Raw genomic sequence first — 27,757 nt, forward strand, 5'->3', positions numbered from 1 at the left:
TCTCTCCCCCTACCCTCCCTCATCGCCAGAACTCATGGGCATCCGAGCATCCTGCAGGTAAGCTCCCCTGTGTGTGTGTGTGTGTGTGTGTGTGTGTGTGTGTGTAAGAGAGAGGGAGACAGACTGTGACTGTGTGCGGAGCTGCATATGGATTTGTGCATGTTAAGAATGCATGTTGTCCTTGTTTGTATACATGTATGTATGAACGTGTGCATGTGTGTGTGTGTGTGTGTGTGATGCCCTGTCTGTATTTATCAGGTGGGTCTGAGCGCCGTGTGTGTGTGTGTGTGTGTGTAGAGTTTTGCAGTGGAGCCTCTGAACCGCTGGGTTCTGTTTAGGAGGTGGGGTTCGGTTCCTTCGTCTGGAACTGGTGCTGGAGTTGGAGCGGGATTCAGCCTGGGGAAGTGGGGGGTGTTTGGGGAGGCATGAGAAGGGCCATGAGAATGGGGGCGCTGGGGCATTAGGGAGATGGAGGTAGGGGTGGCTGGGGTATTAGGGAGATGGAGGTAGGGGTGGCTGGGGTATTGGGGAGATGGAGGTAGGGGTGGCTGGGGTATTGGGGAGACAGAGGTAGGGGTGGCTGGGGTATTGGGGAGACGCAGCATTGGCTGGGGCACTGGGACGGTCGTGGGTTAGGGAGAGCGGCTTCTTGGGGGGGGGGAGTAGAATGTGGTGGAGGGTAACTTCTTTCTGTCTGTGCCCCCTGTCTTTTTGTTGGTGTATGGCCTGAAAGATGGAGGGGGGAGGGTGGTTCTGGTCTAATGCCCCTGTCCATCACACATAGTACCAGTCTGGTTGGAGGAGAGACGGGGTGGACCGGGCCATCACAAACTGATTGGACCATCTGAGAGAGATTAGATGGAGTATGGAGTGTGTGTGTGTGTGACAGAGAGAGACAGAGAGAAAGCGAGAGAGACGTGTGTGTGTGTGTGTGTGTGTGTGTGTGTGTGTGTTCATGATCGAGTGAGAGAGAGGGGTGAGAGTGCCTTTTATTGTGTTGGAAGAGAAGGGGGGAGAATAAAGACTTTAAGAAAGCATTGGGTGCCTCAGAGACAGACAGCTTCTTAGAGATGCCAGGAGAGAGAGAGCGACAGAGCGGATGAATGAATGCAGTGTGGAGGAGTGTGTGTGTGTGTGAAAGAGAGAGACAGAGAGAGAGAGAGAATTTAGCAGCAGGTGCCCTTGCTCAGTGTGTGTGTGTGTTATGTCATCTGTCTTGAGTGCGTATTCCCCTGTTGGTTGTTCATCAGACTCAGCTGACTCTCTCTAGACAGTCTAGGCTGACTCTCAAGAAAATCACATTCAGTGCCTCAGAATAGCTGTGTGAGTGTGTGTGTGTGTGTGTGTGAGAGGTGGTGGTGGTGGTGGTGGTGGATGTATTTCTTTGTGTAAGCCGAGTGTATGTTTGTTTGTATTCATTGTGCGTTTTTGTGTGTGTGTCAAAGTGAGAAAAAAACAAGTGCGTGTGTGTGTATAACATGTTTGTGAAAAAGACTGAGATGCAGAGAAAGATGGTGTGTGTGTGTACTGTATGTGTGTTTGAGAGAGAAAGAGAGAGAGAGAGAGAGAGAGAGAAGTGAAAGCAAGGATGTCCTGCTTTTAAACTCCCAGAGGTTAGTTCTAGTCAGCGCGTTGCTGCAGAACCCCTACCCCACACACACACACACACACACACACACACATACACACATACACACACATACGCCACAGGAGAAGGTGTGGCTGTAGGTACTGGTATGGACTTCTGGGTGGAAAGATGCATTTTGGGAGATGGAGGTCTTGGTGATGTAGCTTTTGAGATGCTTTTGCAGTCTGAATTAGCGGAGTTGAACTCCAGCCACTGAATCAGGTGAATTGATTTCTGACTGAATCGATGGAGTTGAACTTTGGACTGAATGGACTGAGTTGAACTTTCGTTTAATTGAACAGCAGATGAGTGGACGTTAACTATGAGATGCCTGAAGTTTGTGCGTGTGTGCGTCTCCCAGAATTGGAGTTGTCAAATGTGTGTTTATGTGTTTATGGGAAGGGGATGTGTATATATTGGGCTACCAAAGAATCATATTGGAGGTGTGTGTGTGTGTGTTTGTGTATGTGTGTAGGGAAGTGAGGGAAACTAGGTGGGGGGGGTGTGTTATGTTATGTGTTATGTGTGAGGCTGTGTATATCCTGCATGGAATGTAATGATGTGTGTGAAAAAGACTCTATACTATACTGTACGCTAGAGGTGCATTGGTGACTGCATTTGTGATATTTAACCCTGTCACACTCTGCACTGTCTCATTGGTCTCCTGCTGGCATTCTGCAGAGGCTCTGGACATGCTCAACACTTAATGTCCAGCTCCTCTACACACACTCTCTTTCTTCTCTCTCTCTCTCTCTCTCTCTCTCTCTCTCTCTCTCTCTCCCCCTCCCCTTTCTAGTCTTCCTCTTCCTCTTTCTCAGTTCAATTCAAATGCTCTATTGGCATGATAAATTATATGTTGTATTGCCAAAGCATTCACATTCCATCCATCACTCCATCTCTTCTCTCCATCTCTCTCTGTCTCTCTCTCTTTTCCACGTCTCTGGTGTTGTAGCGCTAATCTGTGTTATTGGCTCGAGGTTTTCCTCCTCAGTGTTACCAAAGCAGACACATCAGCACCGAGAAGAGAATGTGAGAGAATGAAGGCAAGGCTGCTGGAGTTAGATAACACTCACTCCTGTTCTCCATTTTTCTTTCTCCTTCTTCCTATCTGTAATGTCGCTGTCATTTGCTTTTCAGATTGTTGTGTGTCTCTGTATGTCTGTGTATGCGTACATGTATGTTTGTGTGTGCTGTGTGTGTGTGTGTGTGTGTGTGTGTGTGTGTGTGTGTGTGTGTGTGTGTGTGCTCAGTCTCAGCAGTGACTGGTTGCTAAGGATGTCCATTTGAAAAAGAAACCTCCCACACACAAGCTCTGACCTGCAGCGCAGCACAGAGAAAAAGAGGGAGCAGGAGAGAGGGAAAAGAAAGAGAGGAGAGACGGAGTGGAGGGGGAATGGAGGAAGAAGGGAGAGAAACAGATGACAAGTGCTTACCTGCAGAGGGATGAGTCAGAATGGAGAGACACAGAAAAAGAGTGGACGAGTGACCAAGGTATTCTGGGTTGAGTTCAAACTAGACAAATGTTGCAAATATGTTTGATTCAACACAATCAGTGGTGCCTGGAACGCTTTGTTGCTTGTGCAAGCACAGCTGAGGTCATTGTTTGCTTTCTTTTCAAAAGGTTTTCTGTATCTATTTTTAATTTCCTTCAGATGGACACACAGTGGACACTGCCCCTCTCTCTCTGCACACATGTCCACACTGATAGGAAAGCACCTCTGCCTCTTTAATATGGCATGCTCTATATGTGGTCCATGCACCTCTGCCTCTTTAATATGGCAGGCTCTAAGTTATACTCTATATACTACCTCAAAAGCTTGTTGCATGTTGTTGTGCAACTGGAATCTGTAGCAAACTAGTGCAGAGCGTTTTTATTTTGAATTTCCCCAGGTGAAGAAAGAAGGGAAGATGGAGGAAGGAGAGGAAGATGGATAGTGAGAGTGGAGGGATGGAGGGAGGGAGGGGAATGACCACACTGTAGACCAGTGGTCTCCAAACCACGTGCACGCTGGACCAAGCTATGAGGCTTCCCCAGCGAGCTTCTAAAAAATAGCCAACAGGGCATTCTGCAGATCAGCCTAAAAACACGCTCCGTTGTGAAGTTTTCAATAGATATTTAAGTCTAGACCAGAACCATTTTAAAGATTGAATGGGAAAACGGATTTGGAGCCAAAGGCTAAAATTTAACGCGAAGCTACAATTTGTAAGGTATCACCAATATCAATTTAATGTTACAGATGTATGGCTACATACATTCTTAAACAACAACGGAAGCGGAGTAGCCTAGAAATCTAGACGCACCCTACGGCGGCAAATTAATTTGCTCAGCCTGTACGCCTAGTAGCAAACCATAGGAATTTCTATTGGCTAACACCGTGGATGTTATCCAATCACAGCTCTATTTTGTTAGAGAGTCTTAAGGCGGGCTTAACAGGATAACGACAGTCCTGTGACGGGTAAACAACAAGGGAAGGTGGCTATGGCTAACTTAAGAGCGGTTGTTTGAATTGGCGCTATGCGTTGTGCTTTTCTTTGAAAGTTGAGCAACACAATGCACTTAAGTCATTCCTTTTCAAGAAGGATGTATTTGCCGCTTTTGCCAATCGGATAACGATATGGTCGTAGCTGGCCTATTGCATGCCTAGGCAGTTTGAAAGACAATTCTCTGCCGCCCCTTGGATTGCGAGGTGAATGGCTCGATTCCAGACTATACATTTCAATGATATAGGATGGGCCGCCAGGCTATAGACAGTAAAGGGAAAAAAACTTGCTCGTCTGGTGTAGCCAATGGAAGCATGTCTTTGCAAATGTTCTGTGGCCATTCTATGTTTGTCAAACACGGCTCTTGCATGATTGTTCAAGGACGGAAAAACAATTGTTTTAGCTCACAGGCCTTTTCCTCCTCCAGTGGCTACTGCCGTATAATAGCTTGACAATTTTGTGGCATGCTTGACTAAGCAGGACTGTGCATTACCTTTTTTGCCAGATCATGGAGAGATTTCAGGTGTGCAATAACTTTAAAAGGAGTCTTCATATGTTAGGGTGGTGTGGGTGAATACGATTGAAATATGTAGTGTTGCATGTTGATATTATATAAGTATTGAAGAATCAAATGAAAATACAGTTGCTTAATATATAAAGACTTATAGGCCTGAACAGAATATTGATAAATTTAAAAGTAAAAAATCACATAGGCCTATTATTTAGGAGGACTACCCCCCAAAAAAAGGGGTGAGGGTCTGTTTGTTTCAAATGAGTAGCCCTCCATATGATTTTGGGTCTTCAGGTAGCCCTCATTACCAAAAAGGTTGGAGACCCCTGCTGTAGACAGAATAAGATGGAGAGAAGAGAGGAAGATGGATAGTTAGAGTGGAGAGAGGGATGGATAGAGAGATGGAGTAAGGGAAGGAGGGATGGATGGATGGAATGAGGGAGGGCTGGATAGATGGAGTGAGGGAGGGATGGGAATGGCCATACTGCAGACATAATAAGTAATGATTAAGTCAGAGAGAGAGAGAGAGAGAGAGAGAGAGAGAGAGATTTTAGAGAGATAGGAACAGGAAGATCAGAAGAAGAGAAGGAGATGCACAGATGGAGAGAGAGGGATGGAGAGACAGAAAGCTTTTATAGGTGGAATTAAAAGAGGAATTAAAAGCGTGGCTGAGCAATTCCATTCAATTCAATCAAATGTATTTGTCCCTGAAGGGCAATCACAAAGAAAGCAGACTGGAGCAAACCTACGTCGGTGTATTAGCTGATATATACTGATTTGACTGATCTTGGCCATCAGCAAATTAGTATGACATTTATCCATGACTGAGGCTGATGTTTATCTGTTTTGTTGCATCAAGTCTGCAGTAGTTGTTATTCGTGGACTTGGGCATTCAGAGATGCCTGAGATTCAGAGACCATTTTTGTTTCCTAAACAAAAATGAAGTAAACAAACAAACAAATATCGGTATCAGCATCAGTTATCCACCAAATTGTTATTTTAAACATTGGTATCGGTATTCATTCAAAATTTCACTATCAGTGCATGCCTAAAGCAGACATATGGCCTGCCACCTGCTACCTTTTTATTCAAGCTAGTCAGTGCTAACAGTCTAGACATTTCTCAACAATGTAATAATGTAGCAAAGTAACCCTGTCTGGAGATTACTGAGGGTAAGCCATCATTATTTTCAGTCTTTTTCCTTTGACTTCTGTCATTTCTGTCAATAAACCTGCAGGTCTTTTCCTCTTTATTGACCAACAGAGGCTCATAATTGTCCTAGACGAGCGTATTGAAAAGCTTTGAGGACCCGAGAGCGCTTCACAGATGTCTCTGGTCACATTGATCAGGGCTCTGTCTGAAAGGAGTCCTCAGCCTCGTCTGAAAAGGTTTTTTTTACTTTTGCAAGCCCAGGGCTCCCTTGGAAAAAGAAAAATGTAAAATCTCAATGGGACTCACCTGGTAAGATAAAGGATAAATAAAATAAAAATAGAATAAGGTTATAGGTTATGGCTCAGCTGTTTGTTTGTTTGTTTCCCTGGAGGCCGATGCTGCTGCTCATATCTGGGGAGAATGTTGTTTTCGGAAGACTAATAACAGCAGTGTGTTAAGTATAATCTGATGCCATGGTGAATAACAACGTGTGTTAAGTGTGATCTGATGGCATGGTGAATAACAGCGGTGTGTTATGTGATCTGATGCCATGGTAAATAACAGCAGTGTGTTAAGAGAGAGAGAGAGAGAGAGAGAGAGAGAGAGAGAGAGAGAGAGAGAGAGAGAGAGAGAGAGAGAGAGAGAGAGAGAGAGAGAGAGAGAGAGAGAGAGAGAGAGAGAGAGAGAGAGAGAGAGAGAGAGAGAGAGAGAGAGAGAGAGAGAGAGAGAGAGAGAGAGAGAGAGAGAGAGAGAGAGAGAGAGAGAGAGAGAGAGAGAGAGAGAGAGAGAGAGAGAGAGAGAGAGAGAGAGAGAGAGAGAGAGAGAGAGAGAGAGAGAGAGAGAGAGAGAGAGAGAGAGAGAGAGAGAGAGAGAGAGAGAGAGAGAGAGAGAGAGAGAGAGAGAGAGAGAGAGAGAGAGAGAGAGAGAGAGAGAGAGAGAGAGAGAGAGAGAGAGAGAGAGAGAGAGAGAGAGAGAGAGAGAGAGAGAGAGAGAGAGAGAGAGAGAGAGAGAGAGAGAGAGAGAGAGAGAGAGAGAGAGAGAGAGAGAGAGAGAGAGAGAGAGAGAGAGAGAGAGAGAGAGAGAGAGAGAGAGAGAGAGAGAGAGAGAGAGAGAGAGAGAGAGAGAGAGAGAGAGAGAGAGAGAGAGAGAGAGAGAGAGAGAGAGAGAGAGAGAGAGAGAGAGAGAGAGAGAGAGAGAGAGAGAGAGAGAGAGAGAGAGAGAGAGAGAGAGAGAGAGAGAGAGAGAGAGAGAGAGAGAGAGAGAGAGAGAGAGAGAGAGAGAGAGAGAGAGAGAGAGAGAGAGAGAGAGAGAGAGAGAGAGAGAGAGAGAGAGAGAGAGAGAGAGAGAGAGAGAGAGAGAGAGAGAGAGAGAGAGAGAGAGAGAGAGAGAGAGAGAGAGAGAGAGAGAGAGAGAGAGAGAGAGAGAGAGAGAGAGAGAGAGAGAGAGAGAGAGAGAGAGAGAGAGAGAGAGAGAGAGAGAGAGAGAGAGAGAGAGAGAGAGAGAGAGAGAGAGAGAGAGAGAGAGAGAGAGAGAGAGAGAGAGAGAGAGAGAGAGAGAGAGAGAGAGAGAGAGAGCGTTATGCGATCTGATGCCATGGTGAATAACAGCGGTGTGTTATGGTGAATAAAATGTGATCTGATGCCATGGTAAATAACAGCGGTGTGTTAAGTGTGATCTGATGCGATGGTGAATAACAGCAGTGTGTTAAGTGTGATCTGATGCGATGGTGAATAACAGCGGTGTGTTAAGTGTGATCTGATGCGATGGGAGGCTGTCTGTGTCTGCCATGATGGCTGCCATCTCGTGTCGAGTTTCAGAGACGGAACACTCTCTCCGACCCCTCAGACCGTCGTCCCTCTGCACCTCCATCATCATAATTCATCTCTCCATCATTCTCCCCTCCTTCATATCTGTCTCCGTCCTTCCCTCTCTCCATCCCTCTCCCTCTCCATCCCTCCATCTCTCCGTCCCTCTCTCTCTCTCCCTCCTCCTCTCTTCAGTGCCTGGCCTGGTCTCTGATGAGAGTCCATGAGGGAGCACGCTGCTCTTATGCGGCCCTGTGAAATTGGCTCGTAAATTGAGCTTTTACACAGCAGCCAGGTACCCACTGAACATGCCAATGACCCCACTTAATGGCCTCAATATCTCCCCACCTCTCACATCCTTCATCTTGCCACCTCTCCTTTTTCCTCCTCTTATTCTCCTCTCCTCTCTCTCTCTCTCCCCTTATGATTAATAAACTGTTACTGATCACACGGATGACTCCACTTAATGGCGCCGTCAGCTACCTCCACCCCCCCACTGCTCTCTCCTCTCCTCCATCGGTCCTTCTCTCATCCATCCCCCTTTCCTCTCCTCCTCTGCTTATTACTGAACTGGGGAACATGCTTAAGGGACACCAGGCAAGCCTGATGCTTTTCTCTACTAAACTCCCCCTGGCCGGGTCTGAAGCTCTTTTCTTTTCTTTGCATCTTCCATCAAGGTTTTCGCTGCTTCTTCACTGGCTCTTGCCATTACACACATGTTTGCAACAACGCGTTTGGATAGCCTGCCTCTGTGCTGTGGATGCAGGATGTAAACTGATCCTGCTTCGGGTCGGCAGTGGGTACGATACACTGAACTTGCAAGCGGGATATTCTTCCTACAGGCAGTAGGGCGGCGGCGAGAGTCTTCATTAAGCCCTGTAATGAGTCATTTAACCATATACCGACTACTAAGATGAGTAATTAACACCTAAAACGTTGCCTGGTGTCCCTTTAATGGCAACTCCCACTAACCCACAATTCATCCATCGCATCCTCTCTCCTCTCTTCTCATTATGAATAAACTGTTACTCACAACATGGTTCCTGCTGCACATGGTTAATGGCACCAGCGTCCAACCCCCTCCCCTCCTCTCCCCCTCCTCCGCTCTTTTCTGTACAACATGGCTCATGGTTCCTATGTACAAATAGAATTCTAAATGAACATTGCACTCTCCCTTTTGCTGGTGGTTGGGTGTGATGTCCTATATGCTGTAGTATCCACACATCACAACAGAAGGGCTCACTCCAAGTTATTGATGTCTTTTATAGTCTTTTTTTTCTATTGTCGTAAGGGTTCCTCTCAAGGCCTTCCTCCTTGGACCGGACACATCCAACGCATTGGGCCATGCCTAGATACAGTTAACCTTGCTTAGTGACAACCACCACCACCCTTCCTCTCCTCACCTCTCCTCTCCTCCTCCCCCTCTTCTCCTCTACTCTATTCTTCTCATCATCTCTCCTCTCCTCCCCTCTCTTCTCCTCTACTCTATTCTTCTCATAATCTCTCCTCCTCCCCTCTCTTCTCCTCTGCTCTCTTCATCTTATCTCTCTCCTCTACACCTTTTTAATATTGGGCTGGTATGCCTGTGGCTCTAATAAGATGGTCTCTCATCTCATCTCATCTCATGGTTGTCTATGATGTATTGCAATGAGGCGGTGATGTCCTCGTTGTAGGATTGATTTAATAAATGAATATTAAACCTCTCCTCCTCTTCTCCCTCACTCCCTCTGTGTATTCTTCTCCCTCCACGTGCTGTGTATCTAATATAGCCAGTCCCCTTTACAGGTTGCCTATAGCAGAAGTTGCCCCACTCTCTTTACACTGTATAATGTAAAAGCTGTGTATCTAATATAGCCATGCTGTACACACACACTGTATAATGTAAAAGCTGTGTATCTAATATAGCCATGCTGTACACACACACTGTATAATGTAAAAGCTGTGTATCTGCTGGTGTCTATAGCCATGCTGTACACACACACACTGTATAATGCTGTATCACACACACTGTATAAGCTGCTGGTGTCTAAAAAGTACACACACACTGTATAATGTAAAAGCTGCGTATCTAATATAGCCATGCTGTACACACACACTGTATAATGTAAAAGCTGCTGGTGTCTAATATAGCCATGCTGTACACACACACTGTATAATGTAAAAGCTGCTGGTGTCTAATATAGCCATGCTGTACACACACACTGTAGAATGTAGCCATGCTGTACACACACACTGTAGAATGTAAAAGCTGCTGGTGTCTAATATAGCCATGCTGTACACACACACACTGTAGAGATGAATAGTGCTAAAAACTTATAGCCTCCACCACACCACACTGTATCTCTATCCTGCTGGTGTCTAGTTCTGTTCTTCTCTCCTGTTTTCTTTTCCTCCACCAACCCCTTCTCTATCCTCCTCCACACCTCCACCAGCTTCTCCTCTATCCTCCACTCCACACCTCCACCAGCTTCTCCTCTATCCTCCACTCCACACCTCCATCAGTCCCTCCTCTATCCTCCACTCCACACTTCCATCAGTCCCTCCTCTATCCTCCACTCCTTCTTCATGTTTGACTCTTCTGAAGTCCTCTCAGCTTAATGAAAGATGTGAGAGCTGGATTCATAAGATGTGTGTGTGTCTGTATGTGGGTGTGCGTGTGTGTGTGTGTGTGCCATATATGGGCACACACTGTGTGTGTGTGTTCCTGGTTGTATGTGCCTCTATGTGGGCGTGCATGTGTGTGTTTGTCTGTGTGTGTGTGTGTGTGCCTGTATGTGGGCGTGGTGGTGTGTCAGGCAGGATTCATCTCCTGTGCTTACTGCTTACTGCTGCTAAGTGAAGGGATGGGATTCGCAGTTAACCCTGCCACGGAGGGAGAGTGTGTCAGCATCAGTAGCAGGGTGGAATTTGCTGTTAACCCTGTTAGTGTGTGTGTGTGTGTGTGTACAGGGAACACCAGTCATCCATCTTCTTAACAGGCTTTTCACACCCTCCTCTCGAGGCAATCACTCTCTCTTTCTCAGATCAAATGCTGCTGCAGAGGCGGCTTGAATACAGATGTGTGCTTGTGCAAGCGTGTGTGTGTGTGTGTGTGTATTTGTTTCTGTGTGCGGGTCCATCACACACTGTATAGTTAAGAACAATATTATTCATACCCCTGGCAAATATTCATTTAATATTTTTCTCTTGACCAATATGTTTGTTCTGACTGAAAATGACACTGCCTCATGCCAAAAGGTTGACAATGTGGGAGAAATATGGAATCAAAAAAAGAAACGTTTTCATCTTTTTTTTAAAAAAAAATGGTGTTTGTGCATCTGTGTGTATATCAGGGTATCTGTGTGTGAGTGTGTGTGTGTGTATGTGAGTGTGCATGTGTGTGTGTGTTAGTCTGCGCATTTGTGTGTGTGTGTGTGAATAACACTCTTGTTACATTAGCGCAATGTTGTTGAGTAACAGATCCTGAGCGTTCTGTGAAAGCCAGGCGTGCAGCAGGGAGCGTGATCGATTGATCTGGGATCAATAGGGCTCTCTTTAACAGGCAGACAAATGGGATTGGATTACACCCTCACCCTGCGCCGCAGCAGCGCCGTAATTAACGGAACCAGCATCGCATACCGGGCGAGGTGGAGCAGCGCTAACGCCATCCAGTGACCGTTGGCCCACGCGGGGTCGATGGGAGTCCGTGGCACTTTGGATAGAAAGCGTCTCGTCTGCTGAATATCAGTCAGTTTTTTGACTTGAACTTTAAGGTTCCTTTGTTCTGCCTCTCTGTTTCCTGACTGGCACATGGGCATGCCCACTTTAAATGGCACTGCCAGCTGTGGGTTTGTTTGTTTGTGTGTGTGTGTGTCGCTGAAGCTTCACAAAGCTGAATCTTACTAACACTGGCTTAGCCAGATCACCTTCTAAACCATCGCCCTAACGCAGAATTCAGTACATCTGCACAACGGTGCATTACTGAGGTTGCCTTTTTAACACACGAGTGAGTGTTTATGGTAATTTAGCTCTTCACACACACATTTGTAGGGGTGTTAAGTCAAAATCGATCGAAATTACATCTCAGTCTCTAACTTTGAACTCAGATAGAATCGACGATGTAGCCACACCCCCAATGACAGCGTCAACACTCCTCTAACCAACCAACCGAAATAAAAGCCCGTCTTGCTACTCTGAAATCACCGCTGTGGAAGTATTTTGTCGTTCATTCACGTCATTTAAAACTAACTTACTCAACTTAGCCAGTGAAAAGATGATCTAGTTACAGTCCAAAATTACTTTAAGGCATAAAATGCACATTGATAGGTGTATATTCCATGAACACTAACCTTGGGTATCTTCGGAGTGTGCTGAAACAATCAAATTATCAATCTGTGTTGTTTCATTTCACAAGGTTTACGCCTGTGTTTAATGTTTGTTCTGTGTACAACCTCGTGGTTGGAACGGTTTCAAAATAAAAGTCCCCGAGACAGAATAGGAAAAGGCCAAAACGGTCACGTCCATAACGCCAACACAGTGCCAGGGTATTTAGTTATGGATGTGACGGCTTTGCGTGGAATTGCCCAAAAGCAAACGGCATTTGAGCAATGCATTACAAGTGATATTAAAAAAGATTGAAAATGAAATCGAATCATGACTTTAAAATCGAAAATGAAATCGAATCGAGGATTTGGACAATCTTGACACCCCTATGTCTGTGTGTGTGTGTTTGTGTGCTTCATTTGTTTGTCTCTGGTGTGTGTTTTTGGGCTGTGCTGTGTGTGGAGGGAGAAAGATTTGCTGATTGTGCAGGTCAGGTGAGTCCAGAGCGCACACACACATACACACACACACATACATACACATAAACACACACACACAAAGAGCCCTGTTTTTCTGGGCTGCTCTTGTCATGAACATCTGCTTAATGCCATGCCTGAGGGGAGTGTGTGTGTGTGTGTGTGTGTGTGTGTGTGTGTGTGAGAGGGTGCAGCAGTAAAACTGCAGTGCCTCTCCTTCCCTACTCCGACTACTGTGTGTCTATGCTTGTGTGTCTGTGAATGTGTGAATGTTTACGTGTGTGTGTCTGTTAGATGCAGCTGCAGTAAAGTGTCAGTGTGTGTGAGACTGTTATTATCTCACTCCTGTGCCCTGAGCTTGACTAATGAGCAGCTTCTGTCTGCTTCCCCTAATTAAGACGAGACGCAGACGATCTCAGCCCAATGCAGTCGAGTGAGTGGTGAATGAGTTCAGCGTGTCCTGAGCGTCAGGCCAGTGGTGCACAAAAGAGCTTTGTCTGATCTTACAACGTTTCCACATCAAACACTTACCAGGACTGCTCTAGCTTGTGTCTGAATTGGTTTGTGTGTTTGTTTGGTTTGTGTTGTGTGTGTGTGTGTGTGTGTGAGCCCAAATGTGTCTCTTTACAATGATAATAAAGTTGTCTTGTTTTGTGTCGTCTTGTCTGTGTGTGTTTCTGTGTGTTGGTATATATTGATGAATATTTGTGTGTGTGTGCATTACGCACGTAAACCTGCTCTGCGTTGCCTTGTTAGGATGTAGTTAAAGGTTTTTCCACCTAACTTTTCTTTCAATATATTTTAATATAGTATTGAATCGGGAGGTGGCTTGAAATGTATGACCCCAGTCTGTAGTCACTCTCTCTCTCTCTCTCTCTCTCTCTCTCTCTCTCTCCGTGTGTACAGTATTTTAAAGAGTGTGTGTGTGTATTGCATTGGTTATTGAACAGATTCCTAAAAGTGTGGCATTATTTTTTGAACAGTACAGCACCAAATGTGTGTGTGTGTGTGTGCTTGCTTGTCATTAGTTATTGAAAAGTGCATGTGCTTTTAGTTATGGAACTGTACACTGAATCTTTTATGGCACAATATGCGTCCTGTTCTGTACTATGCTGAGGTTGTCAAGGCATTCAGAGTTTAAGGGCATAGATACAATCCACAGAGTCATACAGTATTTCTTTTTCCAAGGCGTTCCCTGGGAATTCCGCTAACTAGGCTACGCATAACCTAGAGTCTTTCTTAGAAACATCGGGAGGGAGCTGCAGCTTTAAGATGGTCTGAGCAGCTATGTGTCTCTGTGTCTCTGAGTGTGTTATGTTTGATATTATTGTTCGTTTTTCTCTCCTTTTTCTTTTGACATTTTTGTTGACGGGCCACACCGTAGCACTCAGCCCATCTGCTGATGACACAGGGCCCTTCAAAGCCTGTTTGGGTGCTCACAACACACTGTTGAAGCATCCATGGTCCAATAAAGATATTATTAGGCCATTAAAAGCAACGCTTGAGAGTATGTTATTTGAAAGTCTTTTTCTAACTCACCCCCAATAGAGTGACTTGTTTATTTTTGCCTCCAGCGGTGTAATCCTGCATTCAGTATTCGGTACATCTGTATGGAACCTAACGTCCTGTACCTAAACGGTTCTGTACGAATATGTGCACCTTTACACCCCTATTGTTCACTTTACGCTATGTGTGTGTTGCTCATGAGACTCATCAGGAGCAGTGCAGTGGTATGAACCAGTAGCGTGTCCTTGAGGGGGTGGCTGGGTGGCATCATGGCAGCCTGAGTGCTTGTCTTAAAATTAGACTGCATTTGCTGCTCTAGTTTCTCGCTTCAATGTGACATGTTTGCTTTTTTCGTCGCCAAGTCCTGTGGCTCGAAGGAAACTTCCTAAACACACACACACACACCATGACTGATCCATATCCAGAGCTACATAACACTCCCGAAATCAGTCTAAGATGAGACCAGTCCTGTCCAGCACAGGACCAAAGTTGTGGGAGAGCCGTGGTACATCGTGTGGTGTGTGTGTGTGTGTGTGTGTGTTCAAGTTCAGTTTCCTGACTTTTGTATGGATGTAGTGCAGATCTGGGGAACAGTGACATTTCACTTTGGGTTCTAAAAATTCCACTGGGCTGCAGAGATGGTGTGTTGCAGTGGCGTTGTGTGTGTGTGTGGAGAGAGCGTGCAGAGTCTTATTGCTGAGGCTGGCATGTTCGTCCTGCTCCATATTGCAACACAGAGCTCATTTTCAGTGTCTCAGCATGACACGGAGTAAGTAGTACACACAAACACGTTTTGGAATACACATGCACACACACACAGACACACACAGACACACACACTTATCCTGTTTTAGATTGTAACGTGGGTGCTAATTTGGGAAGTGTCTCAGCATGGCACTTAGTAAGCAGCTCGTTCACCATTCTCCATCGCCTGTGTGTGTGTGTGTGTGTGGACTGCACAGAAGACTTCAAACGGTCTTAAACACTGGCACTAATCTCCTGTTGAATTAGCCAGCGGCCTGCAGGGCCCTGTCTCATCTCCCTCCTCACACACACACACACACACACACACACAGGGCTCTCGGCGTCCGTCCAGAGAGATGGCCGCCGCTTCGTCCATCCGCCTGCACACCCGCCGTCCCCGCCAACCGAACACTTGGCACGTCTTGATCGTAACAAGGGGAGAAGAAATCTCTCTCTCTCTCTCTCTCTCTCTCTCTCTCTCTCTCTCTCTCTCTCTCTCTCTCTCTCTGGGGTTTACAGAGAGAAAAGTGAAGGTGTTCTTTTCTTGATGGCTGAAAGAAAAGCAGGGGATAAAAACAAAAATCCACATCCGTTCTTTTAAAGTAATCGTGTGTGTGTGTGTGTGTGTGTGGGGTTTTGGCCAATGTACAGTATCATCATAATGGAGTCAAATGAAATGGTAGATTCCAAGGCCCCTTTAAGTGGGTGAGATGTGCACAGGAGGCGGCTCTATTATGCGATCTGGCCATTTAGATGTTGCATAAGCATCTTTCACTTAACCATCGCCATGTCCTGTCTTTTTCTGATGTTTTCCTTTTTCATTTTAATGTGTTTACCCAGCGATGGCCTGTTCTGGCCTTATTCTGTACTGTGTGTGTGTGTGTGTGTGTGTGTGTGTGCGTCTGGCTGGGTTGTGAGTGACCACTTTTGCTGTTTTTGATGAACAGTGTAGTGTTCTTTATTCTCATAGGACAGGTCCGAGTTTAGATGTTGTTTGATGGACAGTTGTGTGGGTGTCCCCCTCCCCCAAAGCCTTATTCATGCTGCCTTGTTGTCTGAGAGCAGATACACCTGTTTCAAACGTTGCTCCATTTCATCAACATCCATCCAGAAAACGGACTAAATGAACACTGACCACAGGCAGGAGACTCCGGCCTTATATTTTGAACATAAATGTTTGAAAATGTTTTATTTTGAAAATAAAATATTGACCTGCAGCTTGTTGTTCAGCTGAGTGTGTGTGTGTGTGTGTCTGTCCGCCCCCTCCCCAGGCCTGACCCCATCCGCTGGGGAGGCCCCAGCAGACCGACTCCCCCCTCCCAGAGACAGACGAGATCCTGGGCTCAGATGACGAGGAGCAGGAGGACCCCAATGACTACTGCAAGGGTACGAGACCACACACACACACACACACACACACACACACACACACACACACACACCCCAACGACTACTGCAAGGGTAGTGCGAGACCAGGGCCCACACTCCAGCGTTTCGGCTTGAAAAAAAATGGTGTCTGTCAAATTGACGGCAGGCAGAGGTTTAGTTTTCGGACATTATGATGATATGCCGGTCAAATATCCTATTATCACTTCTTAATTAGTCAAGTGGAGTTAAAACATGCTTAACTAATGTCAATTTAAAGATCTGTTATTTCCATTTTTTTGGATTTGGCTAACCAGTCCCTATGCTCTATCATAGGCAGCAAGAATCCGCTTCTTTCATTGTTTTAAATAACGTTGTTTGTTGCTTCTACCCACATTATCTCTAGTGGTTCAACAGTTTCACTTGCGCAGATGCGCACACACATTGAATGAGCGCTCACACCACTACCCCCTGATGCTATGCCTCTTTATTTGATAACACTAAATTAAGAAATATTTCCTAATCTGGAAAATGTTTAGTTTCTTTTTCTTTTGGTCACTGATTCCGACCGATACGCCTGACACTTCGGCTTTTTCTCTGGTGGTGGTGGAGCTGACCGGACATCTGAGGCTTCAGGCGTTACCGATTTGCCATCATCTGTCGCGTCTGGCCTCTGAAAAAAGGCTAACCTTTAAGGCTAACCTGCCTGGGCCTGGCCATGCTTGAACCATATCACTCATTCATTCGTTGTTTATAACAGACGTTTTAGGCGTGCACTTTATTTGAAATGCAGCAAATGCGTGTTGTTTAATAACTTTCAAACGGTAGCCTAGAGCATGTTCCTTTAAAATATAGCCAAAGGACGGTGTATTTTTGCTTTAGTATAGGCCTACATTTTAGGTTTATTCTCAAATTCAGATTGTGTTAGGCCAGGAGTCGGCAACCTGCGGCTCTTTGATCCCTCTGATGCGGCTCAGCTTTTGAAAATAATTAATGAGTATTTAATTAAAATGTATTTTATTTTAGTTCGACTTTCATTTTTAAAATGTAATATTGTAGGTCTATCTGAGTAATTTAGCCTATATAACTTTCCACCTCACTTGACTCCGTAACCGTAGCCTGCACAATATTGTTACATTCGCGGTTTGTTGCCAAGTTAATATCAAACAAAATCACTGATTTCCCTCCATTTCAGTCAACGAGAACGCTTTGTTATTGTTGATGTGTGCACTTGCTGTAGGCTAGATAAGGAAAATGTCAAAAAGGAAACGTCAGCGACCACAGCTTGCGAGCGCGAACACAAGCGGGCTGAAATGGGAAAGTTTCCATCTACCAACTATGATGTTACTTTGCATACCAAAGGTGTGCACACACACCACACACACACACACACACACACACACACACACACACACACACACACACACACACACACACCCCCCAACGACTACTGCCAGAGACCAGGGCGTGCACACGCATGCACACACACATTTATTAGTAATAAGTAATGCATAAGTAGTCTCTGCTGAAGCATTAGAGGCTGGAACCGTCATCAGTGGTACAGTATGTTGGCTGACCGCCGTACTACTCCACAAACAGGCTCTTTGTAGCATCTCTGTGTCTCTCTCCACTTTAGCATATGTACCCTGACGTGTCTCTCTCCACTTTGTGTCTCTCTCCACTTTAGCATATGTACCCTGACTGTGTCTCTCTCCACTTTAGCATATGTACCCTGACTGTGTCTCTCTCCACTTTAGCATATGTACCCTGACTGTGTCTTCAGTTGTGAAAGTAAACTCGGTTCCCTCCCCTAGGTGGCTATCACCACGTGAAGATCGGTGACCTGTTTAACGGACGCTACCATGTGATCCGGAAGCTTGGCTGGGGTCACTTCTCCACTGTGTGGTTGGCCTGGGACGTCCAGTAAGTAGCAGGGATCAGGTCACCCTTGTCTGTTGGGGGTTATTGTGGTCTATGCTTCCAGGATCAATGAATTTGTGTGTGTGTGTGTGTGTTTGTGTACTCTAGGGGTAAGCGGTTCGTGGCCATGAAGGTGGTGAAAAGTGCAGAGCACTACACAGAGACGGCTCTGGATGAGATCAAACTGCTGCGCGCAGTGAGTTCACACCACTCATACACACACACACACACACAGACACACACAAATACATCAAATCGCATCATAACAGAGCACATCCGACTGACACTTACCTGTTGAATTAAAGAGTAAGATGACTAAAATAAGCGGAAGTTAATGTTAAACAGTAAGAGGCTCTTACAGGGGCACTAGGGGGGGGACTAGGAGCAGGACATGTGTTTTAGAAGTGGTTCCTTGTGTTCTAAGAGTGTTCTTGTGTCTCTGACCTGCCCAGGTGCGGAACAGTGACCTCGGCGACCCCTGCAGAGAGAAAGTGGTGCAGCTTCTGGACGACTTCAAGATCTCCGGCGTCAATGGCACCCGTATCCTCTTATGTGCACTCTCAACACCTCCCCTACTGAACCTCCTCCCTCACCTCCTACCTACTCTCAGCACCTTCCCTACAGAACCTCCTCCCTCACCTCCTACCTACTCTCAGCACCTTCCCTACTGAACCTCCTCCCTCACCTCCTACCTACTCTCAACACCTCCTCCTTTAGACTTCTTTCCCATACAACTCCTACCTGCTCCTCCTTTCTTTACCCTCCTCTCTTCTCCTCTACATACTCATACATACTTACTCTTTGCCTCTCTTTTCCACATTTTCTCCAGGTTTCATCTTCCCCTGTGTCCTCTTTTTCTCTCCTCTAGATCTCTCTGCTCCTCCTCTCTAGACCTCTCTTCACCTCCTCTCTAGACCTCTCTTCACCTCCTCTAGACCTCTTTGCACCTCGTCTCTAGACCTCTCTTCACCTCCTCTAGACCTCTTTGCACCTCGTCTCTAGACTTCTCTGCTCCTCCTCTCTAGATCTCTCTGCTCCTCCTCTCTAGATCTCTCTCGTCACCTCCTCTAGATCTCTCCACCTCCTCTCTAGACCTCTGCACCTCCTCTTTGCCCCTGTTTTCCATAGCTCCTCCACAGATTTCTCCTCAGCGCCTCCTCTCCTCTCCCCTCCAATCCCCCTCCCCTCTACACACCTGCTCTATGCTCCCCCTGTTTTCTTGCCATTGTCCTCCTTCTCCACATCTTTTGGGGTGGTGATGGTCTAGTGGTCAGGGACCACGGGGAGGTTTTGAGTTCCATCCCAGGGGGCTGCTGCTATTGTGCCCCTGAGCAAGGTGCTTGTGTGTGTGTGAGTGTGCGTGCGTGCGTGTGTGCAAGGTGCTTAACCCCGAGTTACTCCAGGGTACTGGCCCTGTAGCTACTTTACTGTAAGTCACTCTGGGTCATTGTGTCTGCTAAACGATAAATAATGTAATCTAATGTACATAATGACATCCTTTCCACCATCATCACACACACACACACACACACACACACACACACTCTCTCTCTCACTCACTCTCACTCACTCACACACACACACAGCCACACACACTCACACACAACCATACACACACACTCACCTACTCACCCACACACACACACACACCTCCTCCTTCCTACAGTACATCTCCTCTTCCCTTCCCTTCTCAGAGGAGTTACTCCATTATTAATCAATACTTAATATTCTGGTTCTGTGTATTCATTTCTACTAGATTGAATTATCTGTTAATTTATGTAATATTTGGTTGGTTTATTCATTTAACATGGTTGGCTCTACTCAGTAAGGGACTTTTTAATTGGGAGCTTTCAGCTGGTGTTCCATTACCCGTCCAACATTCACCTGCACAAAATCTGGTTGTGTTATTAATTTATTAAGTTAGTTTAAGTGAGTGAGATTTTTGGCTAAGTAGCATCAGCAGGAGTTTTTGAAGTCAGTGAAATCCCACATTTTCTCGCTCTCTTTTCTTCTCTCATCTTCTCTCTTTTCTTGCTCTCTTCTCTCTCCTCTCTTCTCTTCTCTCCCATCTTCTCTCAGTGTGGTATGTGTGTGTGTGTGTGCACCAACACTGATATATGCAGGCCCTCTCTTGCCTCCCCCCTGCTCAGTGTGTTGTGTATTCCTAAGTGGTGATGCAGAGAGGACGTGTGTCCATCCTCTGCTGCTGAGGACACCGTGTGTGTGTGTGTGTGTGTCCATCTGCTGCTGCTGTGGGTCTGAAAGGCCTATCTACCCAGCAGGCACAGCTGCTGCTGCAGGCATCCTGCCCAGACGTGCTCCAGTGTGCTGGTGTGTGTGTACTTTATAGAATCTGGATGGAGCCATAATGAGGTTGTCAGGGCTGTTTTTTTGACTGGTGATTAGGACAGGAAGCTGTGTGTGTGCATGTGTAGGCACATTAGACTTCATGGTGTAATGTTTTTGACCTTGACAGATGTGTGTGTGTGTGTATCAGATGTGTGTATGGTGTTTGAAGTCCTCGGCCACCACCTGCTTAAGTGGATCATTAAGTCCAATTACCAAGGTCTGCCTCTAGCCTGTGTGAAGAGCATCATCCGACGAGTACCCTCTCGCCTCTCTTCTCATCTTCTCTCTCCTCTCTTCTTCTCTCATCTTCTCTCTCTCCTCTCTTCTCTTCTCTCTCTCTCTCTTTCTTCTCTTTCTTCATCTTCTCTCTCTCTCCTCTCTCTTCTCTTCTCTCTCATCTTCTCTCCTTCTCCTTTCTTCTCTTCTCTCATCTTCTCTCTCTTTCTTCTCTTCTCTCTCATCTTTTCTTTTCTCGCTCTTCTCTTCTCATCTTCTCTCTCTTCTTTCTCTCTCCTCTCTCTTCTCTTCTCTCTCATCTTCTCTCTCTTCTTCTCTTCTCTCTCATCTTTTCTTTTCTCGCTCTCTTTTCTTCTCTCATCTTCTCTCTTTTCTTGCTTTCTTCTCTTCTCTCTCTCTCTCTCTCTTCTCTTCTCTCTCCTCTCTCATCTTCTCTCTCTCTTCTCTTCTCTCTCATCTTCTCTCTTTTCTTGCTCTTTTCTCTTCTCTCATCTTCTCTCTCCTCTCTTTCTTCTCTTCTCTTTTCTCTCATCTTCTCTCTCTTCTCTTCTCTCTCATCTTCTCTCTGTGCAGCTGGAATGACACTTGTGATGCTAAGTGGTGTTGGCTAACCCTCCTGCAGTAGGTTAGCAGTGGTTAGCAGAATTGGCTAACCACTCTTTGGTGCTGATTGAAAATGAGTTTTAGTTGACCTTTTCTTCAGTGTATGTTTGTGATGAGTGTTAGTTGACCCTCATTTAGTAAAGATCGGGCATAGGCTACTGTGCTTCAGTGACTCACAGGTAGTAAGCAGAACTGGCTAAGCCTTCTTCAGTAGACATGATAAAGCTAGCTAACCTTCCAGAAGACGCTAGTGCTGGGGATGTCCAACCTAGCTAACCGTCCAGAAGACGCTAGTGCTGGGGATGTCCAACCTAGCTAACCTTCCAGAAGACGCTAGAGCTAGGGATGTCCAACCTAGCTAACCCTCCAGAAAATGCTAGGTTTAGGGATGTCCAAGCTAGCTACCTCTCCAGAAGACACTAGGGCTAGGGATGTCCAACCTAGCTACAGTAACTGTCCCTCAGAAGGGGCTGAAGAATGTCCCAGCTAGCTAACCCTCCTTCAGAAGAGGCTGGGGATTGCTAAGCTAGCTAACTGTCCTTAAGAAGGGGCTGAAAGATATCCCAGCTAGCTAACACTCTTTTGGAAGAGCCTGGGGATAGCTAAGCTAGCTAACTGTCCTTCAGAGTGGGCTAGAAGATGTCCCAGCTAGCTAATCCTCTTCCAGAAGAGACTGAGGATAGCTAAGATAGCTAACTGTTCTTGAGAAGGGGCTGGAGGATGTCCCAGCTAGCTAACCCTCGTATCGGAGCACAGCAGCACCTGGTCAATGTGTACGCCTCACCGGATTAGTGTCTCATTACAGCTGAACGCTAGCACGCCAGTTATGCAACATCACAGAGCAGCCAAGACTGAGAGGGTCAGTGATTTGTTGATGTTTTGTTTTGTTGCTTTGGTTCTTTGGTTGGACATATTCAGGCTACTGTCAACAAATGCATGTGGTACCTTGAAGGAGGACCTTACAGATCCTGGTTACAGCACGCGCCATGTTTGCAACTGCCACCAGCCAATTGCATTTCTGTGTTGTGTAATGTTAAATATGCTTGGCTACTGATTGGCCCCTGTGGGAAAGCCGCTACTAGCCTGGCTAGCGCCACCACTTCTCAATGAGACGTGGTCTGGGAATAAGCGTTAATTTTTCATTATTTTGAAAAAAATGCCCAGATCCGTTTATTGGGTGCCGCGGATGTCTATGAAATGCGTCTGTGCATAGCTCATCATCGTCTTGCTTTCCCACCTGTTCTGTGATTGGTTCCCTATCTCAGGCGAAAATTTGCTCCATGGTCTCCAGGCTGCCTTAGCAGCGTGAATCAAATCGCGCGCAAGGCAGCATGGGAACACCCAGGCTAAGCCACTACCTATAGTACAAGGAATTGATCACCTCTCCTGTGTCAAAGTCAAGTCAAAGTCAAAGTCAGCTTTATTGTCAATTTCTTCACATGTTCCAGACATACAAAGAGATCGAAATTACGTTTTTCACTATCCCACGGTGAAGACAAGACATATTTGACCAATTTTAAGTCCACAGACAAACATAACATTCAAGTAAACAAAAAAAGTAAGTAAACAAGTAAATAAGGGGGCACATATAATAATAAAAAAAAATAAGAGCAGCAAAATTTTGTTGAAATTGTGCATAGACAGTCAATAAAATACTAGTGCAAATACTGTAAAAATACTATAAAATACTGTTTGACCTAAATAATAAAAGAAAGTGGCATAGTGGTGCAAGTTATGTAAGAGCAGCAGAAGTGTTGTGTTTTCAGGACAACAACACCAAGTTGTAAAAGTGTACAAGTGTGCAAGTGTTCAAGTGTGCAGGTGGAGAGTGCAGGCGGCCATTGTGGGTCCACCGTCCAGGATGTTATGTAGCTGAGGGGTGGAGGGGGGAGGGAGGGAGGGAGAGTTCAGCATCCCCACAGCTTGGTGTATGAAGCTGTTGGTGAGTCTGGTAGAAAAGGGAGCGCGAGGCTTCTGTACCTCTTCCCAGAGGGCAGTAGATCAAACAGATTGTGAGCGTGGGTGACTTGCAGACTCACAATTTTGGGGTAACCATGGGTGAGGTGGGTGGTGTAAATGTCCTTCAGGGAGGGGGAGTGAAGCACCAATGATCCTTCCAGCTGTGGTTCACTATGCTGCAGGGCTTTCCTGTTGTATTCAGTGCAGCCTCCCACACAGGCATACAGCTGGAGAGGATGCTCTCAATGGTGCCCCCGGTAGAATGTGGTCATGATGGCTGGTGGAGCACTTGCTAAGCCTGAGTTTTCGCCGAGGAAGTACAGGCGGCCTGAGCCTCTTCGCCAGTGATGCAGTGTTGGTGGTCCAGGAGAGGTCTTCACTGATGCACCCCCAGGAATTTGGTGCTGTTTCGCTCTTCCACCACAGACCCCGCCGATGGTCAGTGGGCAGGTGTTGGGTGTGACCTCTCCGGAAGTCAACAACAATCTCTTTAGTCTTGCTGACGCTCAGCAGGAGGTTGTTGTCCCTGCACCACGTGGTCAGATGGTCGCACCTCCAACCTGTATTGAGTCTCGCCGCCTCTTTGGTGATGAGACCCACCAGAGAGGCCGCCAAAAATTTCAACTATGTGATTGTTGCTGTAGGGTTGCAGCAGTCATCGCCAGCAGGGTGAAGAGCATGGACTGAGCAGCCTTTGGGGCCCCTGTGCTCAGTGTGATGCTGCTTGAGGTATTGTTGCCAACGCGCATTACTTGGGGCCTCTGACAGAGGGAAGTCCAGTAGCCAGTTGCAGAGGTAGGTACTGAGTCCCAGTTTGGTCGAGTTTGCAGATGAGTTGTTGTGGTATTATGGTGTTGAATGCAGAACTGAAGTCTATAAACTGTGTGCATCTGCAGTAAAAAATATTCAACCACAGTATATTGAAATAGTTCCATACAGGGTTATTAGTGAATACCGGTAATGCCATGAGGGGATAGGATCTTGTACAGTCCCATAGGGCGCCTGTTGGATTGTGTCTGTGACTTGCAGGAACACAGCACATTACTCCACTACACACAACTACTTGAAAAATTCCCAAATTTGTCAGGAAATGCCCATTTGAAATGCATTTTAACCCATCTAATCCACTATAAATTGGATGGACGAGTGCAAATAATCACACCAGTACAGCAGTAAAGACGAGGAGAGCTGCTTTGAGATCTTGCTGTGCTTGTTTTTGCTCACTGTGGTGCAGTAGACTCACAGATCTTAAGGGTGTGTGTTGTCAGGGACACAGCTTCATAATGTCACTTGCTTTGAATCCTGACATTTGTTGCAGGAAACACACACACACACACACACAACACACACACACCTACCTGCACACATTGTATGTTTCTGTGTGATGGTGAACTATGACCTCTTTGAAGCAGACACTGTTCATTAGCCGCCCACGCCAGCAGCCCGTGTCCTCTCCCACAGCTCTTTAAATGGACTGCTGGGTTTTTAATGCACTGCTGTTGAAATGTGTTATTTTATTGAACTGCTGGGTTTTTAATGCACTGCTGTTGAAATGTGTTATTTTATTGGACTGTTGGGTTTTTAATGCACTGCTGTTGAAATGTGTTATTTTATTGGAAGACGGTTTCTGTACGCTGCTGTTTTAAATGTGCCATTTTAATGAAATGCAGTTTCAATGCGCTACTGTTTTAAATACACTGTTTAAATATGTGGGTGTGTAAATGCAATGATGAGTAAATGCATGCATATACCACGCTTTTATTTAAACATTCGATATGTTTCTTTTGTTGTTTATGTACCTGGTTCTAAGTTCTCCGGTGTGTGCTCTCTGGTGCTGTTGTGCATGGTTCTAAGTTCGCCGGTGTGTGCTCTCTGGTGCTGTTGTGCATGGTTCTAAGTTCTCCTCTCCTCTCCTGTTCGCTGTTGTTGATGTTCCTGGTTCTACATTCTCCTGTGTGTGGTCAGGTTCTGCAGGGTCTGGACTACCTGCACAATAAGTGTAAGATCATCCACACGGACATCAAGCCAGAGAACATCCTGCTGAGCGTCAACGAGCCGTACGTCCGGCGACTGGCTGCAGAGGCCAGCGAGTGGCAGCGCACAGGAGGACCGCCTCCATCAGGGTCCGCAGGTCAGACACACACACACACACACACACACAGGAGGACCGCCTCCATCAGGGTCCGCAGGTCAGACACACACACACACACACACACACACACAGGAGGACCGCCTCCATCAGGGTCAGCAGGTCAGGCATACACACACACACACACACACACACACACACACACACAGGAGGACTGCCTCCATCAGGGTCCGCAGTTCAGACATACACACACACACACACAGGAGGACTGCCTCCATCAGGGTCCGCAGTTCAGACATACACACAGACATTCACGTTATTCTGAACTCATTTTGCTCTTAGTCAGTCAGAGCAGTTTGGAATAAATGGGCTTGAAATGATCCTAATCAAGCGCAGCAGGCCTGCAATGGCCCTGAAATGAGGAGTGACTGGAGTGGGGAGGGAGGGGGCTGCAGAGAGAGGGAGAGAGAGGGAGAGAGAGAGAGAGAGAGAGAATTCTAGGGAACTTGGTGTTCTGACGTGCTCTTGACAGGCTTTTTAGGAGTTGCTGGAGTGCTGTCCTCATCTCAACCACTTCAACGCATTTGGGGTTTAATTAAACATCAGCTGGTATGTTGAGATAGCCGGCCGGGTGCGTTAGGAATTTCAAAATCTGCATTTTTACACTCATTATGAGGGATTCTAGTGGGCTGTTTTCTGAGATATCACACAGGCTGTAGATATATAAAGCTGTGTGTGTGTGTGTATGGTGATTCCAGTGGGCTGTTTTCTGAGAGATGACGCATGCTGTAGATGTATAAAGCTGTGTGTATGTGTGTGTGTGTACGGGTGCGTCCGTGTGTGTGTGTGTATGGTTATTGGAGTGTCATATTATGTAAAAAGATGCCAGAGCTGCATGTTAGTGAGACATGAAAAAACAAAACTTCTTCAGACCAGACAAGAGCTACATGATCCCTCCCTCCCTCCCTCCCTCCCTCTCTCTCTCCCTCCCTCTCTCTCTCCCTCTTTCTCTCTTCCTCCCTCCTTCTCTCTCTTTCCCTCTTTCTCTGTTCCTCCCTCCCTCTCTCATTCTCAAAGTCAGCTTTATTGTCAATTTCTTCACATGTTCCAGACATACAAAGAGATTACGTTTCTCACTACCCCACGATTCTCCATCTCTCTCCTCTGTCACTTGTTTCTCATTTTCCATCTCTGTCTTGCTCTTCCTCCCTTTCTCTCCATCATGTTGTGTTGTCTGTGTGTGTGTGTGAGTTGTCCACTTTGATTCCTGCCCTACCATGTTGGCCAGACTCTTACACACACACACACACACACACACACACACACACTCGTATACGTCCTCCTGTCCTGTTTTACACTGATTGGTCTCAGTGGTGCAATTATTTATTTGTTTGTTTTTTTATTTTGTTTATTTGTTTGTTTGTTTCTCTCTACAGTGAGTACAGCTCCGGCTCAAAAACAAGTAAGCCTTTTTCCCTGCCGTCTAAATGTGTGTGTGTGTCTGTGTCTGTGTCTGTGTCTGTCTGTGTTTGTGTCTTCTGCTGTATATGTGGGCATGTGTTTGTGTTTGAATGTACAGGATGGGGTAGTATGATGGAAGACTATCATCAGCATGTGCCTGAATGTGTGTGAATGCTATTCTTTTTTTAAAAGAGATTACTAAAGAGTGAATTCTTGTAGAAAAGTGTTTGTCTGTTTGTTTGATTTTGTGTGTGTGTGTTTGTGCTTGTGCGTGTGTGCACCAAGGATGATGTCTTGGGGAGGACTGTTATGTGAATGTGTGTGTGCCTGGAGACTGCTTAGATAAGAGTGTTTTCGTGTTTGTGTTTTTCAGACAGACAGTTTCAGTGCATCTGTGTGAGTGTGGTGTGTGTGTGTGTGTGTGTGAGACGAGAATTGCGTAGGCATCCAAGTGTCTATTATTCCTGTGCTGGAACTGACAGTAGTGAGAATGAGTCTTTGTCTGCCAGATGCTCACTCCAGAGGCGTGTGTGCGTGTGTGTGTGTGTGTGTCTGTGTGTGTGTCTGTGAGTGATTTTCAAAACATCTCTCTCCTCACCCTTCTTTCACCCTCTTTGTTCACTGTCCTTCTGTCTGTTGTTTTCTCTCTCCCTCTATCTCTCTAACTCTTTTCTGGCTCTCTCTCTCTTTTCCTATCTCTCTGCCTCCCTCTATCTCTATAACTTATCTCACCCTCTCTTTCTGTCCCTCTCTCTCCTCTCCTCTACTTCCTCTGTCTCTTTCTCTCTCTCCACCCCCCATTCCTCCCCCGTTCCTCCCCCAGCCCCAGAAGATGTCTAAGAACAGGAAGAAGAAGCTGAAGAAGAAGCAGAAGAAGCAGGCTGAGCTGCTGGAGAAGCGCAACCTGGAGCTGGGCGATGGACAGCGCCCCCTAGAGGCCGGAGACGACGAGGAAGAGGACGAGGACACGGACGCGCCCGACAGAGCGCCGTCTGCCACACCCTCCAACCAGCACACCTTACACACACCCAGCAGGGGTCAGTTTACGCATGCGCACACACACACACGTACCAATCCTGCTCTCCCCTGCCAGACTTCTCACTCAGATATCACACACTTATCACCCGAGTCACAGGTGCTTGGCACATATGTGAAGTTTCACAAGTCACA

At 46.2% G+C, this 27,757-nt stretch overlaps 1 protein-coding gene across 1 annotated transcript in view; it reads left to right on the forward strand.

The window, feature by feature from the left end:
* LOC125301796 (SRSF protein kinase 3-like) overlaps positions 1 to 27,757 on the forward strand; it is a 49,217-nt gene that overhangs the window by 11,302 nt on the left and 10,158 nt on the right. The window contains exons 2-9 of the mRNA XM_048254532.1: positions 15,887 to 15,990; positions 17,784 to 17,892; positions 17,998 to 18,085; positions 18,342 to 18,429; positions 20,387 to 20,490; positions 25,000 to 25,168; positions 26,563 to 26,588; positions 27,411 to 27,624. Of these exons, the coding sequence (XP_048110489.1) occupies positions 15,887 to 15,990; positions 17,784 to 17,892; positions 17,998 to 18,085; positions 18,342 to 18,429; positions 20,387 to 20,490; positions 25,000 to 25,168; positions 26,563 to 26,588; positions 27,411 to 27,624 (902 nt within the window). The remainder of the gene's footprint in view (positions 1 to 15,886; positions 15,991 to 17,783; positions 17,893 to 17,997; positions 18,086 to 18,341; positions 18,430 to 20,386; positions 20,491 to 24,999; positions 25,169 to 26,562; positions 26,589 to 27,410; positions 27,625 to 27,757) is intronic.

The sequence above is a fragment of the Alosa alosa genome, chromosome 10, assembly GCF_017589495.1.
Source record: "Alosa alosa isolate M-15738 ecotype Scorff River chromosome 10, AALO_Geno_1.1, whole genome shotgun sequence".
In the NCBI taxonomy this organism is placed as follows: Eukaryota; Metazoa; Chordata; class Actinopteri; order Clupeiformes; family Clupeidae; genus Alosa; species Alosa alosa.